Consider the following 18,616-nt stretch of genomic DNA (forward strand, 5'->3'; position numbering starts at 1 on the left):
TCACTCCTTTTGATTTTTCCCCCCTTTTTGCTTCTTTGGATAAATTCCACTGCCATGTCTTCAAGTTCGCTGACGCTTGCTTTCACTTCATCTGGTCTTCTTTTGAACCCCTCTATTGAATTTTCATTTCAGTTATTGTATTCTAAGCTCTGATTTTTGTTTGGCGTTTCCTTATATTTTTCCTATCTCTTTTTTTTTTTTTTTGACTTCTCACTTTGTGCTTGCATTGATCTCCTGACCTTAGTGAACATCTTTATGACTGTTATTTTGAACTCTTACCCATTTCATCAAGGTCTTTTTCTGGGGTTTTATCTTATTCTTTCATTTTCCATGAAACATATTCCTGTTTCTTCATTTCTTTAATTCTGTGTTGGTTTCTGTGCATTAGATAAAATAGCCACTTCTAGTCTTCAAAGAGTGGCCTTACATAGGAGATGAAACTCCTCATTCAGCCCTCCCCTAACTCTTTGTTGTCTTTCAAACCTATGTGGCTGTCCAGTCAGCTCTCTTCATCCTTTGTGGCTCCTAGTAGTTGAGGGTGTGTTAAGACCTGTCAGTGTCCCAAAGGGGAGGATCTCAGTCATCACCTAGATGATGCTGGTGGGGCAGAAAGGAAGAAAAGGACTATCTTGCTGTTTTGGCTGCCGACTGGTGTATGAGTGGTGTCAGTATGGGACATCTGATGGAATCCTGCCCCAGCCATGGGTTGTCTTGATGACCTTGCAGCCTTAGCAGGTGATAAGCATCTCCCAGCCCTGTGGACTAGAAAGCTGCATCCTGGAGAATTCATTCTGGTATCAGTGCCCCAAAGGCATTCTGCCAACACCTGCTCCCCTGTGCAGACCATCTGCAACTTACAGGGTTTCCGCTGATGACCACCCCTGCTGCACGGCCCCCATGACCTGTGCATATCCTTGCCATTGGTTGCTGATGGGCTGCACCCAGCTTGAACTCTGGAGGGTTGCTTCCTGCTTGCCCAGGGATCATAGACCAGCTTTGGCCTGGGTAAACCAACAAACTTCTGCTCTGGGTGGGCCAAGTTCTCTAACGAGGTCTGACCCCTAGCATTGGGGAGGGCGACTGTTTCCAACTTTCTTTCCTTGAGTACTCTCCCTTTGCTCAGGGTAATCAACTTTCTTTGTATCTTGTAGGCGCTCATTGAAGTTTAAAAATTCTTTATATTAAACTTACCCTGTTCAACCCACTGTCTCAAGGAGTGGCTATACTAATGTTTTAGCAAGAAAGAGCTGCTTTTCCAATGACAGAATATCAGAGAGGAACTTATAGAATGAGGTAGGAATAAATGAGCCCGTTTATTCATTTGGAACTTTTTTTCTTACATAATTTTGACTTCAAGGTTTTAAAATTTGACATTTTTGTGTCATAAGCTAAACTATCAAATCAGTAGCAAGAGAAATTCTACCTCTCCTGTGTAGCACAAGACTTAGGAAGGGGCAACAGAAATCTGAAGGAGAGCCCCACTGTAAAGATCAGCTGGGATTTTAGGTTAGTGCCGACATCACGGCAGGACTTCCGATTACTGACACTGTGTGACAGGTCGATGCCTACACTACAGGAAAAGCAGTGTAGTTGGGCCTGAAGACATGCTTAGCATGTTCAAATTTAAAGCCTGTCTAGAAGAAAGTGAGCAGGAAAAAAAAAACCTGTATCATAACTGTGGGGATGATATAAAAATAGTGGGGACAATATTAACTCCTAATGAAGGAGTTAATGAGTAAACATGACGGGCTTTGAATTCTGGGATTGTTATTACAGAAATTCATGTTAGTCTTTCTGTGATGATAATAAAAACTGTACAAATGGTTGGTATCAGGACAACTCAGGGAACTTATACAGGTGCAGACTCCTAGCCTTCATGGTGGTGTCTCAGCAGTGGGCATTTTTAAAAAGATTTATTTATTTATTTATTTGAAAGAGAGAGAACGAGAGCGAGCACACATGAGTTGAGGGAGACGCAGAGGGAGAGAATCCCAAGAAAACTCCCAGTTGAGTGCAGAGCCCAGTGTGGGGCTGGATCTCATGACCCATGAGATCATTACCTGAGCTGAAATCACGAGTCGGACGCTTACCTGACTGACCCACCCAGGTGCCCCAGCAATGGGCATTTTTAACAAGTACTCCTGTGACTGTAACACACAGTATTTTTGAGAAACTGATTTAGTGTCTGAATGAGCTTCCATAAGAAAAGTGAAATTTTGTTTGGAAATAAGAATAAGAAAATTGTTCATGTGTTCCTGATTTTAAAATGGTCTTTATCATTTTATCCATGCTTCATCCCAGAGTTAAGGCAACAAAGAATACCTTGTCCCCAGTACACTATTTCTGTGTGGAATGGCCCCTTCACATCTGTCTGGTCATTTTACACTTTGCTGGGAATGGAGACGTTCTTTGAGGCTGAAGTTCTTCCTTTTTCTTGCCAGTAAAAAGGTGAATAAGAGGGGCGCCTGGGTGGCTCAGTGGGTTAAAGCCTCTGCCTTTGGCTCAGGTCATGATCCCAGGGTCCTGGGATCGAGCCCCGCATCGGGCTCTCTGCTCCGCAAGGAGCCTGCTTCCTCCTCTCTCTCTGCCTGCCTCTCTGCCTACTTGTGATCTCTGTCTGTCAAATAAATAAATAAAATCTTTAAAAAAAAAAAAAAGGTGAATAAGACTCATGCTCTTCTAAAGGGAAAAAAAAAATCCAACCTAATAGAATAAAGCCAGTAATGTGGAAAATTATAGACAAGTAAATTTGGAACCATTTAAGAATAAAAAGTCAACATTCTCCTGTATCCAGAAAAAAACAACCCTATATCTTGGTAAAAGATACTTAAAATATAAGCTTAAGGTAGTGATCATATTAGGAACAACTATGATCTTTTAACTTTTACACTCAGAAGTGACTGTAGATTGGGTATCAACAACAGAATAATAGGAAAACTGGGGTGTACCAGGCTGGTTTCTCTGATTTCTCTTTCGTATGTCCCAAAGGCCTTCACTCCTCACTTCAACAGATTCTCAGGGGTTGATCCATGCTTGCTAATCTTCAAGTCTGGAAACACGTTATGCAAAACAAAACCAAAAATGTTCCCCTTCAGCACAGGGAAAAATGTTTGGTTTCGACAGTGTCTCTTGGAAAACCTCAGACACTTTCACTGTGGAACCTCCCTGCATTCTTCTGGGCTGAGCAGCCACCACAGGGAACAAAATAGCAGAGAAAGCCCTGAGTCAACCTGCGTGTAGCAACGTGCCTGGGACTTCTCAGGCAGCCCAGGAAGTTGGAGGCCTCCCAGTTTTGTGGCAGGACCTTGTCCTTCCTTAGAACTTCACAGCTTTCTTGAGTACCAGCGTGGGGACTATTGCAAGGCCATCCCCTACCCGCATTTCTGATGGGACCTGGTATCATAGATATTTATCAACTGTGATCAAACATCCTTGAAGTCTTGACCAGCAACAAGCTCTGGGTTGATTTGCTTATGATCTTGGCCGAAGATACTGTTGGGAAGAGAAAGGATGACTTCTACTGTAGATGACTGCTTGTTTTTGTTGCTGTTGTTGTTTTTAAAGATTTTATTTATTTGAGAGAGAGAGAGCACAAGCAAGGGGGAGTGGCAGAAAGAGAGAGAGGGAGGAGCAGACTCCTCCGATGTGGGGCTCATTTCCAGGACCCTGGGATCATGACCTGAGCCGAGACACTTAACCGACTGAGCCACCCAGGCGCCCCTTGATGATTGTTTTTAATAGTGGAAAAGGAATGCAGAATAAGAAAGGGATAGAGAACAGACCTGCTGTTGAGCTAAAGGCATTTAAAAATTATGATGAAAATTTTGTTAGTGGTTTCTTGTCAAGCAAAGGTCAAGTCCTGCTACAGTAAATACCACATCTCCTAAGAATTGGTTTTCAGAGCTGCACTGGATGCCTCCCTCATTTCGTGTAACGACAGAAAAACATTTCAGTGTAGAGAAGATGCGGTGTCCTAGGCGTGTATGTGATTTTGGGTGCTTGTGGCATGGCAAGGAGCAGCATCTGCTCCTCTGAGGGTCACTTACTCTGACATTTGCAAATTAGAAAAGTGATTGAAAAGGACTTGTAAAGTGTCCCCCGTCAAATTCTTCAGAAGAATTATTTTGGAGATAGTTGGGAATGTGGGCAGCCCCAGAATCCCCCCAAGGAATTTCACTGGGAGTAGCTGAAGACATTTACTGGCTGGCTCCCACATGGTCTGATGGAAGGAGTCACTCAGTATCAACAAGACAGTTAATTACCCATTAGAGGTGACCTGGGGCTCCTGTGTTGGTCTGAGTCTGAAGAAATGTCAGAAGCGCTCTTTTTCTCTACCTCAAATGACCATGTGGTGTGGCTGCTGAGCGCTGCCCCTGGTTCCATGGAGTCCCTGGGAAACGGGACTCTGGTTGTAAGAGAGAAGGTTTTGACAACATTCCCGGGGCACAGAGGTGCTGTCTTCCTGGATCAGGGGGAGTCAGCGTCTAACCTCTAAGAAGGAAAGCAACAGCTTTGGTTGATTGCTCACAAGAAATATCTGGGTGGCCTGTTGGCTCTAAGTTCATCAAAAGACTTCTGTACTCGGGACCAAAACTATAGTTTTGAAGTTCTTAACCAGAAGATACAGTTCATTAAGGAATTCAAATGTGCGAGGGGAGGAAAGGGCATCTGGTCTCTCATGTAAGTTTCACTTGTCAGTTCTCCGTAGTGCTTGCAGACCGCACTGGCCGAGGCGGCCACCAGCCATGGGTCAAGCACGTGTGAAAACAAACTACACCAGAGCCCAGGATGCGCCCCCACCTGCTGTAAGGGTGAGCCTGCTGCCCTCTCTGGCGGCTACTGCCCTCTCTGGCAGCCATCAGCATAGGCTGGCCTTTGGCCCCAGCCTCCTCCCTCCTCCGAGTCCGTTTGAATAGACTTACAACTTGGGCCCTAGAGTACCCTCCAAAAAGTCATTATTGGGAAGCAAAATTGTAGTCTTAGATGCACTGCACAAATGTCAGGTCGATGGTGCAGGATCAGTCTTCAGATACTAAGGCTGTTTTAACGGTGGTTGATAGGCTTGACAATTTAGGAAAACTTTTTTTTTTTTAAGCTTTTATTATGTATTTGGCACACACACAGAGAAAGCACAAGTAGACAGAGAGGCAGGCAGAGAGAGAGGAGGAAGCAGGCTCCCCCCTGAGCAGAGAGCCCGATGCAGGGCTCGATCCCAGGACCCTGAGATCATGACCTGAGCCGAAGGCAGAGGCTTAACCCACTGAGCCACCCAGGCGCCCAGAAACACTTTTTAAAAAGCATCATTAAAACAAAGTCTTAAGAAAAAACAGGGGGTTGTGGGGGGAGCACGTGGGTGGCTCAGTCAGTTAAGTGTCTGCCTTTGGCTCAGGTCAGGATCCTGGAGTCCCAGAATCCAGTTCCGCATCTGGCTCCCTGCTCAGCGGGGCGTCTGCTTCTCACTCTGACCCTTCCTCTGCTTGTGTTCTCTCTCTCTCTCAAATAAATGAATAAAATATTTTTAAAAAAAGCATCATTAAAATAGCCTCATAGTTTAGCTCTTAAAATAGGTTACATTTAGCCCAAATCCCATGCAGAAGGACAGCATGAGTTTACTTTTGAATTGGTTTTGTTTCTGACTTTCCTCGTGTACAGGTTGGACAGCTACTGTCCTCGTTAGTAACGTGGAGCTTTATCTCCCCACCACGGTGATAACACCATGAAACGCTAGGAAATGATGTGATAGCCGTGTTTCACAAAACCTTCGTCCTGGGCAAGGTGTAGTGTTCCCGTTGGTTCTGGAAGGAAAGTGGTGATGACCGGCAGCAGTAGAAATAGGGATTCCCCATTACAAATTTTAACACGCGCGCAGAAGCTCTGCTCATACAGACTGACAAGCCAAGGGTTGAAATAAAACACGGAAGTCTCCACGCTCAATGTGACTATCTTTGGAATTCTTCATTTCATTAAGGTTTTCACAAAATACAAAGCTCAAACACAATTGTCTACACCCACCACAAAACAGAATCAGGTAAGTGGTTAGCACACAAACATAATGATCTTTTTCATTTTAAAAAATATAAATAACAATGTTCAAGGTTTTACAGTTTTCTCGTGTGTGTGTGTTTAAGGCTTTATGTTGCAGACCCTTCATGATACACGTGAGTACTTGTACCTGTTGTCAGGACACACCGCCCACAAGCAAGGAAGGCCACTGTGGATACATTCCTGAGCGTTACACACACTCATCTGTGTTGCCTCCGCCTGTGAAGAACTAAACAATCAGACGCCCTCCAATCAGTTCTCACAGTTTCATTGATTTTCCTTCTACTAGAAAGTGAGACTAGAAAGGGGGAAGTTCCCAGCAGCATTCGAGCTCTCAGATCAGTCCTGGAGGGCGAGAAGGAAAGACAGGCTTTTTCCTGGATAGAATTTTTTTCCTTTTATCCAGAAAAACCCCAATGACCCATACAATTTAAACAGTGGTTTGTACTAAGACAGTTTTCCGATTAAATAGTGTTGAGAGAAAGGGTGATCTTTTGGTTGGGTCTTTTCGGTGAGGTTAAAGCGGAGAGGTTAACGCCGGGAAAAGGCCACTCACAGCATAGGCCCCCGCAGGAGCTGTCTCGCTCTCGAGGTCTGGGGGCAGAGCCAAGGCCCCCGCCTTGGGGATGAAATCCGAGGGGAGACTCTCCAGCAGACACTTGACTTGCTCCTGGCCCAGCTTGATCTTGTCGTCCAGCTTGCGCTGCTCGATGAGGAGCGTCGACTTCATTTTCACGAAATGCTGGTAGTCCTGGAGTTGCTCCTCGGAGAGGTAGTTGGCCAGGATGTCCAACACCACTCGTTCCCTTCGGTCCAGATTCTCCTTGAGCTCCCGGGCATCCTCGTGCTGGCCCGCCAGGACCTTCCTCTTCTCACTCAGAGAGCTCTGCCAGGGGGAAGCAAACAGGTCAGCAGAGGGCGAGGTGGGGGAGGGAAGCTGTCTGTAGAGACACCTTTCCCGGGACTGTGTTTCCATGCCAGTTGCCGCTCTAGAGTCAGGAGACTTTGAAAATCAGTTTAATACCTTCTGTTGCATGTATACTGATCTCAACTTGCCCGGTCATACAGCAGCTTTAGGACAGCGGACAATAAACTGGCCGGGGTAAAAGCTTGACTTGGGGCTTCTAGATTTAAAAGGACAGTCAGTGACTCCACTGACACGAATACTTAGGGGTTACAGGTACCCGGATGAGTGGGCACAAGCACAGAGATACAAAGCAGGATTCTGGTTGACAGCCGGGGCAGGGGTGAATGGAGCTGTTTCATGGACGCAAAGCGTCAGTTTTGCAAGAACGGTTCTAGAGCTCAGTTGCACAGCAACGTGAATATACCTAATACTGCTGAACTAACACTTCAGAATGCCTAAGGCGGCACATTTTAGGTTATGTGTAGTTTACCATGATAAAAAACTGAAGGGGGTTAAAAAAGGACCAATCTTCAAGCCATCTTGAGTATTTACAAGTATTTGCGTCTATAGCGGTTCGCGAGGTGTAGACACCGGCAGCAGCATCTCCGGAGAATCTGTTAGAAATGCACATTTTCAGGCCCTGCTCCACCTTCTGCATCTAAAGGTTGGGACCCAGCAAGCTGTTTCAGCCTCCCGGGTGACGGATTCTTCTGCAGCTGGAGATCGAGAACCTCTGCCCTGAGCCACAAATAACACTGGGAATGTCCTATTTCCCATACCTAAAGAAATCTGTTTCTAGTTTTCAGGCCTCTTGAATCAAACATGAGAGGAGTTCTATTTAACAATGATTTCATATTCTGAGCATTTCTTATATAAACCCAGGGGGAAGGCAGCATGTTATCTTTAGGGCTGATTTACTTTATAATCATCTTTAACATGGCTTTTTTTTTTTTTAAAGATTTTGTTCATTTATTTGACAAACAGAGATCACAAGTAAGCAGAGAGGCAGGCAGAGAGAGAGAGGAAGCAGACTTTCTGCTGAGCAGAGAGCCCGATGCGGGGCTCGATCCCAGGACCCTGGGATCATGACCTGAGCCGAAGGCAAAGGCTTTAACCCACTGAGCCACCCAGGCGCCCTAGACTTTTTCTGTTTGGAAAAAAGACCCATTCCTTTTCATGTGATGCGTAGGAGAAATAAATGGGAAGTCCGTGGTGGCACTGAACGAGAGAGCTGTAGACAGGAGAAGGAGCCAGAAAGCAAAGAAGCGTCCTGATGGCTGGGGCGCTTATCAACTTCTGGTGTAAATATTTAGGTACAGTAGTCACAGCCCTGTTGACAGTCTCACTTCTCTTGGTGAGTTCCCTGGGGGCAGGGATCTGTCTGCCTTGTTCCCAGTCGCATCCCATGAGCCCAGGGGCATATGTTAGACACCCAGCATTTGCAGTAAAGCAATGGGGTGAGCAGGTGGGGGCGCCTGGGTGTCTTCAGTCGGTGAAGTGTCTGCCTTCAGCTCAGGTCATGATCTCAGGGTCCTGGGACCGAGACCCGTGTCAAGCTCCCAGCTCAGCAGGGAGCCTGCTTCTCTCCTGCCTCTGCCCCTCTCCTTGCTGTGCTCTCTCTCTCTCAAATGTATATATAAGATTTTTTTTTAAAAAGTTGAGTAGGTGAGGAATGCTCTGTAGCTAAGGAATTAAGTTCAACCTAGTGAAGAAAACAGTGTAAGCCCGCGGCGCTGGACAAAGACGCAGCCGTGGACCTCACCCGGTTCGCCGCCACTCTTACACCTGCCCGCTCCCTCCAGCAGGGGGCGCGGTGGGGACACCTGGGTGCACCTTCACCGAGGGCCTGCAGCCCCGCAAAACACTGGCTGGTTCCCTGGACCCGGAGCCCTTGTTCCCGCGCCCTCTCCTGTGTCCCAGTGGTTCTCTGTCCCCCACCCCTTTCTCTAATATCAACCCCCACCATGCTGTCATCTCTTCCTTTTCCTGGGTTAGAAAGGAGAGAAACCCTGACCCTGTGCTTTTGCTTTCCTAAGCATTCCCTGAGCCCCAAGGGTCAGCCTTCCCTTTCAGCGTGCAAGACGCCTCCTTCCGTGCTTCCTGGTAAGCTCTACTCGGGCTCTCCCGCCCCCGAGACTGTGATCTTCTCCAGGGAAGGGGTCTGCTTGACGGCACCCGTCTGTGTGCACGGCTTCCGAGGAAACAACGGGCTGCTCTGAAGCCCCGCGCCACCTACCCTCTCCTCGCGGCTGGCATCCTCCCCGAGGCCGCTCAGGACGTTCTCCACGCGGGCCAGGCGCCCCGAGAGGGACAGCAGCAGGTTGACCACCTTGTCCAAGTCCCCGATGAACATCTTGTACTTGTCAAACTCGTTGGGCTTGCAGAGCTCCCGGATCAAAGCCTCCACCTCTTCTCCCAAGGCATTGTTGAGCTTGATGTCCATCAGCAGACTGCCTTTGGCTTCCCGGAGGGTCTCAAGCTTGTGGGTGAGGCTTCCAATGAGCTCGGCCTGTGATGACAGAGGGGACACACCGCGGAGGTTGGTCAGTGGCGCTGTCCGTGCAGGGAGGATTGTGCTCCCCCTTCCACATCCTGTCTGCAGGGCTCAGCTGAAGGTCCCCTAATCTGTAGGGACTGCCCCAACGTTAGGCCACAATATTCTTTCCTTTCCCGGGATGTCTGCAACTGCCTTTCTCTGAATCTTTTCCCTTGACTACAGTCACCTCGTAACGTGTCCCAGTCGTCATACCACATACGGCACTGCCTTCCCAGTGGGCTTGTTAACTCAGGCTTTTCAAGATGTGCTCTCTTTCGGGGCGCCTGGGTGGCTCAGTGGGTTAAAACCTCTGCCTTCGGCTCAGGTCATGGTCCCAGGGTCCTGGGATTGAGCCCCGAATCAGCCTCTCTGCTCAGCAGGGAGCCTGCTTCCTCCTCTCCCTCTCTGCCTGCCTCTCTGCCTACTTGTGACCTCTGTCTGTCAAATAAATAAAATCTTAAAAAAACAAAAAAAGACATGCTCTCCTTCGATCCTGACAACAATACCGTAGGCAAATAGGCTAAGTATTTCTTGTTTTACAGGTAGAGAAGCCAAGAGTTGAAGGAATTAAGGGACTTGCCCCAGGTCAGAGAGCTGAGCGGACTATTAATGCTAGTTACCACCGACGAGAGCAGTTACTGTGTGCCAGGAACCCCACGTGGATCATCTCCCTCAGTCGCCCCAACAGTGGTGCGGAGGTACTATTTTACCCACAAGTGCAAGCAGAAGAAACACACTTAGGTGAGGGGATGGGCCGAGATGCACGTACCACCAAGGGGCTTCCCTGACCTCAAGTCAGCCTGCTTTTAGCAGCGACCTTGTACGTCTGCCCTTGTAAATATTCACCAGGACCTTTATCAGAAGTCAGCCCCATGATCTTTCCACTGCACTGTCTTCAGTAGCCTGAGCTGTATAATTTGCCATCTTTATTGCAAATTTCTATACGTGCAGAACAATTCAGCAAATATCCGATATCTTTAACTGAAGGAATGAAGTACAGGTCTTAGTGGTTTCAAGTTTGATGACATTTTTTTTTTTTAAGATTTTATTTATTTGACAGAGAGAGATCACAAGCAGGCAGAGAGGCAGGCAGAGAGAGGGGGAAGAAGGCTCCCCGCTGAGCAGAGAGCCCGATGTGGGGCTCGATCCCAGGACCCTGAGATCATGACCTGAGCCAAAGGCAGAGGCTTAACCCATTGAGCCCCCCAGGAGCCCCATGTTTGACTACAATTCTATTAAATGTCTACTATTGCTACAAGAAAAATTAAACTTTGTGATTTTTTAAATTAGGCTTTTGTTTTTCTCTTAGCCTAAGGTAGCCAGATGGAGAAAGAACATAATCTTTTTTTTGGTTAAAACCTATTTCTTTAGTGATGCCTGGGTGGCTCAGTTGGTTAAGCCTCTGCCTTCGGCTCAGGTCATGATCCCAGGTCCTGAGATTGAGTCCTGCATCGGGCTCCTTGCTCAGCAGGGAGCCTGCTTCCTCCTCTCTCTCTCTCTCTGCCTGCCTCTCTGCCTACTTGTGATGTCTCTCTGACAAATAAATAAAATCTTAAAAAAAAAAAAAACCTATTTCTTTAACCACTAAAATGGTTCTAGCTCAAAAAAAATTTTTTATGCATTTATATAAAACCAAGCCATGTGGCATCAGTTGGAAACTTGGTAAAAAATAATCACAGGTTTTTGAGGTTAGAGTAAATCTTCATTTTTAGAGGAAGGAAAAGAAAGAAAAAGAAAAAATTTTGACTAATAGAACTGAAGGGTCCTGAGGACTTTCTGTACTATTTCTATAACATCACCCCATCACCAGAAAATGCAATAATCACAATGAAAAGGGCGAAATATTTATTTCTCCATGATGCACCCATCTTGAAGCTGGGCCATTGGGACACTCCAATCTTCCGGTCTAAGTAAGGTTCATAATGTCCTTGAAATGTCCAAATTCTGGCTTGCATGGTGACAACTTGTCTTCTCGACTTGCCAAATCCCAAAGGCTAAAGGGTGACTAAAATATCCCCCATCTGCTGCCCTAACTCCTCATAGCTTATCATCTCCAGCTTTCCTGTTTGGTTAAGACAAAGTCAATCAAGGATAATTTTAGTCATGGAAAAAGCTGTGCAGTCTATATTACTCCCCAGTGGAGGAGTCTGAACCCAGAAAAGTGCAGGTGGGAGAGAATATTGTTTCATTTTCCTTATGTTCTCCTGGAAAACTTACTTTCCCAAAAAACCCCCTACCAATGCTGACTGGCAGCTCTGGTATTTGCCTGCTGCACGGCCAGCTAAGGAGCTTGGGCAGAACACCCAGCAGAGTGTGCTGGTCCCACACGGTGAGGCCGTTCCTAGGAGGAGAAGAGCAAGGAGACGCGGATAGAAAGCAGGATGGATGGGCGCCTGGCTGGCGCAGTGGGTTAAGCCACTGCCTGAGGCTCAGGTGATGATATCACGGTCCTGGGATCGAGTCCCGCATCAGGCTCCCTGCTGAGCAGAGAGCCTGCTTCCTCCTCTCTCTCTGCCTGCCTCTCTGCCTACTTGTGATCTCTGTCTGTCAAATAAATAAATAAAATCTTTAAAAAAAAAAAAAGAAAGAAAGAAATCAGGAGGGAAAATAAACACTGCCCGTGGTTACCTCTTCCCACATTCCTGCTGGACGGTTAAGAGAAGTCAAAGGTCATTACTGCTGCCATTCGGACAGTCGCGCGAGAGGCTGACCTGTGCACGAAGTCAGGCCCGACTTACAGGCTGCATTTCCCGGCTCACCCCTCGGTGTCACGGGATGGCACCTTCTCACAGAAAACCCGTTACCCCAAACCCCAGGAGGCATGTTACTGCGCAGCAACACGGCTGTACCCCAGCGTCACGAAAAGGCCTCTGATTGTTTACACGTTGTGGGGTCCATGTCAACCTCACGTCTGGAGCAGTTTCTAAGAAAGTCTTTTAAAAAACTAGTAGAAAGGAAAGTGGATAATGGCCTCATGTTTTTTCATTCCTAGAACTAGGACATCTTTGGAAACCAATATTGTGTCATTGGTTCTGGAGCTCAAAGCACTTCTGTTAATAATTGTAATTGGTATCGTTAAAAATCCTCATAGTGGCCCCAGAAGCTGGAATTTTAGGGACAGGCGTGCTCATTTTGAATCTCTGAAGGGGCAGAGACCAGTTAGGAGAAGTCTGCCCTCGCGTGTTGGGCTGGGTTTCTGCCGGACTCGGCTGGCCAGTGCTCTCGGGCTCCGACGCAGCGCGGAAAGGGCTTATCAAGCAAGTGTGGCCTGGGGCTCGCCCCCCAAGAATGCGACACAGCTAAGAGCAGCCAGGGGTCAGGCTCAGCCACCTAATCCTCTGTCTGTCCTCTGTGCCACACCTTGTTTTGGTTCTCAAAGACACCAGAGCTGGGCAGAGCCGCAAGACCCTTACCGGAGCTGATGTGTGTGTGTGGGGGGGGGCTGGGTGGTGTAAGGGGCACTGGAACATGATGCGAGTGTCTGGGAACGAGGCAGGGAGGATCCTGCGGGACGAACCAGTTCCCCCTTCCTGGCACTGTGATCTCCGAAGGCTCTTCGCTGGGCTGTAATGCGACGTATTCGCATGTGCGGCCAGGCCGGGGTGCAGTTACTGAGCAGTCACATCAGTCACGCCTGGCCCAAACGGTGCCTATTTGGATGGCATTTTATTTCTTTTTCTAATTAGCCTTTAAATTTTGGAATTTTGGCTTTCAAAAATGCAGTTAAAAGGGATGTGAGTGACTGAAGGCAACGAGGGAACGTTGGCTGTACTCAACCACCGTTTCTCTGCCAGGCAGCCCTCTCCAAAAAAAAAAAACCCCAAAAACCTCTAGCAAGTTCTATCTGCAGAATTCGCGGTGGGAGAGACAACAGAGGTCTTTCTGGAGCGGTTTGTGTTAGCAACATACTCGTCTCCCAGGAGCTACTTAATCTGCAAAATCATCAGGGACATTTATTCCCGTACCTCCTCAACGGGTGTAAACCGGTAGGTCCCCCTGTCAGATGCTACTGATGAGGGCTCCTGCTCTTAACACACCGTCGTCTCCCACCTCACCATCTGCCTGCAGCAACCCTGCGGGCCGCTTCCCCGCCCCTTCCCTGCTGCAGGCGTCAGGAGCGGAGGCTCTGATGGAAAACGCACCAGCGGGTGAGCCGCCCGAGCCTCGGCGCCTCTGCTTTCTCACTCAGAGCCCGGGGACAACGACACCTGCCCAGAGCTAATACTGTTGGCATGTTAAGCTTCTTCTCGGAGCCAGGCACCATTCAGGTGTTCCACTGTTTGAGAACTCACAGCGACCCGATGAGAGAGGCAGCCTCCTCATCCTGGTCCTCCCAATGAGGAAAGTCGGGTGCACAGAGGTTACTGAACTTGCCGGAGTCAGGCGGTCTGGCTCCAGGGGTCAGGCTTTTCATCACTGCCTTAAAATAGTTTCTGGAAAAGTCAGGAAGCTCAAACACAATAAAGCCTGCGCAAGCGTTCTGGGACGTATGAAAGTTACCCACTTTCACGTTATGATTACTTCTTGTCCTATCATTGATTCGGGAACAGTGTGAACGGCACAGGCCGCCCACGGCAGCACGACGCCTGTGGGGCTCCACTTCTCCCCTCCGTGGCAACCCCCTTTGCCTCCTGCGCAAGGACTGGTGCTGATAGTGTGGCCGGTCAGGTCACTACTAACGCAGCTGGCCTCTGTGGACCGGTCTGCGGACCGTCCTCATGTCTAGTAAGAGTAACTCCGACTCCCGGCCGCGTGGCCAGAGTTCAGGGGCAGAGAGGAGCTCAGGCTCCTGCTAGTAAAAATGATAAAGACCAAGATATTCACCCGTCGGCTTTGTGGTTGTTTCTTTGTTTGTTTGGTTTTAAATGGGAGGATCCGGGCAGGAGCACACGGTTGTTTTCTCGGCTGAATTTCATCCCAGGGAGAAAAGTCAGGGGTGATTTTTGTCCCAGTGACTGAGCTGGGATCAAACCTCCACTCCCCGCTGGGTGACCCGAGCACAACAGAAAGATCTTGGGGACTCGACTGCCGTTTGAGGTTCTCTGGCGCAGTCTCTGTCAAGAGTGGCTCCTTCTCGTTCCTTCCCTCTCAGCGGGGCCTGTCGGCAGGACGCTGTCCTGCTTGCTTAGCATGGTCTCTCGGTTCTGGGTGTCAGGCATCCCTGACTCAGAAGAAACAATACTGAGTTTCTCTAAATTCAACTAAGCCCATCACCCTCCCTCCTTGAAGGACCTCCCTGTGCTCCCTGTTTCCGTTAGGTCAGCTCCAGGCCAGGCACTCGAGAGGCAGCCTCGACCCTCTTCTCTCTACCACGCGCCGTGTTCATCTGTCCCCGGTTCTGTCCACTTTGCTCCCGCGCCTCCGTCTGTTTCTCCCCGATCCCGGTTACGCGGGTAGCATCACGTCCCCGAAATGGCCTCCCAACCGCCTCCTCCTCCTCCCGTCCTCCTCCACAGCTGCCAGGGACAGTTCTAAACTGCCAGTCTGGCCCAGCTGTCGCCCTCCTGGTACATCCTGGGGAGGGGGAAGAGCGAGAAACGCCTGACCTTGGCCAAGATCAAGGTACGCCCACCACAGCCTCCCTCCCCGCGTGGTACAACTAAGCCCCTGCGCTCTGAAGGGGGCTCTGTCAAGCTAAGTGTAGCAGTGTGCCGGGGCAGGGAGCCAATGTGAAGTACAGCCCAGAACCGGAGCTAGTCTCCTGCCCCCCCTTATGCTGTTGCTCTGACCAGGGCCGACTCGCACACAGGGTGCGGCAGCAGAACTCTGAGAAAAGCCCTGCCTTTAAAGCAAGAAGACCAGAAAAGAGGCCTCTGTGAGCTCCAGAATGCGGGGAAAATCCTGTTTGGACCATCCTTTTTTTCTTCTCCTAGCCCTGGGTCCCCAGAGCAGACTCCCTGAGCTGCACGCCGCAGTGATGGCGCAGGCACCGAAAACCCTAAGAAAACCTCCTTTCTGTTCCGAGGCCCTGGCCTGAACAGTGTGAGGGGAATCCCCCGTTTCTTCTTTCTTTTATGGAGGGTGGTCCCCGTCCTGCAGAAGAGCAGAGCAGCACTGGCGGCTGTCATCAGAAGAACTTATCTTTCCAGCCAGAGCCCCAGGCAAAGGAGCTGCGGGGAGCCAGGGAATGTGGGGAAAATACCAGACAGGAGAGAGCCGGAAAGAAGGTCCCCAAATTCTGTGTACGAACTGACAGTGCCTATGCTCAGACTCAAGGTGCATGGGTGTAGGACAGACCCGAACCAGCACAGAAAAGGCTGTGAGAACTGAACTATACGATAGAAGCAACCACCCGAGTCCCAGGCTAACCTCTGAATGGTGCATGCTTGGGACAGACCTGTACAGCACAGCAAAGGCTCTGAAAACGGAAGAGAGATTGGAGCCTGCACCCAAACGTGGTGCAGAACTTGCAGTCTGAAGCTGGGGAGTCTGCCTGCTAAAATAGAAACCAAAAAAATCCACATTCTGTAGAGGATTTGAACAGAACTCAAGGTCTCACTATGTAATGCCCCAAATGTTCAGAATACAAAATTGCCCAATAAAAGCAAGCAAACAAACAAACAACACACAAACAGTAAAACTGTGAGCAATTCCCAGGGGAAAACCATTAACGGGTGCTAACCCCAGTGTTGGGATTAACAAAGTCCTTAAAATAGCTTTTATAACCTTCCTCCAAAGTAAAAGTAAACACCCTTGAAATGAGGACAGAAGTTGTTGGCAAAGAAACAGACACTACAAAAAACCCAGCTGAATGGGGGATGCCTGGGTGGCTCAGTCGGTTAAGCATCCGACTCTTGATTTCAGCTTAGAACATGATCTCAGGGTTGTGAGATCGAGCCCCATGTCAGGCTCTGCTCAGCACAGAATCTGCTTTGATTCTCACTCTCAATTCCCCCTCTGACCCTCTACCAACTTATTCTTGCTCTCTTTCTCAAATAAATAAAATCTAAAAACAAAAAAACTAACTGGAAATTTTGGATCTAAAACCCAATTTGAAATTAAGAAAATCACTGGCAGAATGAAGACAGACCTATAGAAATGATCCAATCTGAACAGAGCTTCAGGGACTCGTGGTGCAATATCAAAAAGTCTAATATTTGTGGTACTCGAGTCCCAAAAGGAGAAAAAAGATTAGTGCATGAAAAATATTTGAAGACATGATGATGGCTGAAAAGTTCCTGAATTTGGTGAAAGACATAAATTTACAGAATCAAGAAGTCAGTAAATGCCAAATAGGAGAAACCAAAGAAAATCAGGCCCATGCAGATCATAATCGAACTCCTGAAGACCAAAGATACAGAAAAAAAAAAAATTTAAAGCAGCCAGAGGAAAAAACAACACATGGCCTATAGGAGAAACAATACTTAAATGACTGTGTATTTCTCATCAGAAACCATGGGAGCAAGAAAGCGGAGCAACAATGCTAAATTGCTAAAAGAAAAAGAACAGTCAACTCGGAATCCCATATCCAGTGAGAATATCCTCCAGGAATGGCAGCAGAATAAAGACATTCCTAGACGAAGAAAAGCTAAGAGAAACTGTCACCAGCAGACCTATTTTAAAAGAAATGCTGAAAGAATTCTTTCAGGCTGAAGGGAAGAAAGACCACAGAGAAATCTGGAACTTGAGGAATGAAGAAGAGCAACAGAAATGCGCAGCTGAGAGCCATCTGGGTCACCAATGATCTCTTGGGGAAAGCCAGTTCTGAGGAACAACAGATTCTTTTTGCCTTTTGAAATATTCCACTAAGTCCCTAAGCCAAAGCTTCTGGCCTTCAGAACAAAGAATCAGGATCTGTTGAAGCAGATTGTCGCCTAAGAGATACGGCAACATTAGGCAGATAATTTAAACTTCTAGTTATTAGACCGTCTTTAGTTACGTTCAGACAATGAAAGGGTTTCATCCTTTAATGCTTACATTTACTTGGAACGTGATAATCCATCATCTATGATGTATACATAAAAATACGTTAAAATAGAATTGCGGTCGAAGGCTAATTCACATTTTTAAAAATACGAATTAATTTTAAATTGGGACTCTAGTTTCCACAGACTCCTGGTGAATTTCATGCCTAGAAATAGAGCTTGGGTTATTAATAACTTTAAATATCAGGGGACAAACTATTCCTTAGAAAAGGTGGCGGAAGGCTGTGCTCTACCTCGGAACAGTCTTGACCCAGCACCGTTTTTTCAGATCACCCTTGTTCGTTGTGTGTGCATCAGGAAGGGAACTGCATTTTCAACTCGATGATGCCTGCCACATCACTTAAAACACATATATTGTGTTTCCAGATCAGGTATGTAAAATGCACATGACACCAGTGAAAATCCCGCCACACACGCATGAGCGTGCAGCTCATTCAAAACCTCTCCCAGGGTCTTCTGTCGACAGTAAGACCCAGACTCTTCCCCTTTCACACAGACCCGCGTGTGACTCCATGACCTCCTGACTCCCGTGGAGCCTCCCTCCCTCATCTTCCGGGATCCATCACCTTCCTGTGTGATCCTCTAACTTTGCTCATTTCTAAGCGAGGCAGGAGGCTTTTTGTTTCACATCCCCAAATACCAAACTGCTGGCAAAAGCTTTCTGGGGTACACACGCCCTCCCTCCGTTTTTCCAGGTCCTTTTCTAGGCCAGGCCCTTTGTCTTGACTTCTCCTCTTGCCCTGACTCCTTCTGACTCATTCTGGCAACTTGGGGGTAAAATGTGGCAATACAGGTATGAGGGAGTTTTGTGGAAATAGAGGGAATGTGGCCCTATGAAAAACAGGGCGGACGCCTAACGAGAAGTGCTGAGTACATGGTAACTACTGTTACCGCCTGTGAGTCTTAATCCTCTGTGCTCTAATATTTTTGGTTTAAAAATACTTTTGCCACATAATCATCAGAGTGAGAGGCTGATAATAAAGTGATAGAAATGCGTTTTTTTTAAAGCAATGAGTAATTTGTCCCACTGCTACTGTAAAATAGGATATGTGTACCTGCAACCCCCCCAAAACCTGCCAGATATTCAGTGAAGGGGCTCGTGACACCCCAGTACCTGGAATGGTGTTTATAGAGCCCCTCTCTGGGATAAATACAGAGACCCAGAGCAGGTGGGTTTTTCCCCTGACTGGAGGGCCCATTAAATGG

The 18,616-nt window shown here is 47.8% G+C and overlaps 1 protein-coding gene across 1 annotated transcript in view; it reads right to left on the minus strand.

Moving 5' to 3' along the window:
* Window positions 1-5,437: 5,437 nt before the first annotated feature.
* Window positions 5,438-18,616, minus strand: part of SHROOM3 (shroom family member 3) — a 297,082-nt gene continuing 283,903 nt past the window's right edge. Inside the window, 2 exon segments of the mRNA XM_045997798.1 lie at window positions 5,438-6,928; window positions 9,186-9,458. Coding sequence (XP_045853754.1) covers window positions 6,560-6,928; window positions 9,186-9,458 — 642 coding nt within the window. The 3' untranslated portion in view covers window positions 5,438-6,559.

The sequence above is a fragment of the Meles meles genome, chromosome 2 (assembly GCF_922984935.1).
Source record: "Meles meles chromosome 2, mMelMel3.1 paternal haplotype, whole genome shotgun sequence".
NCBI classification, from domain to species: Eukaryota; Metazoa; Chordata; class Mammalia; order Carnivora; family Mustelidae; genus Meles; species Meles meles.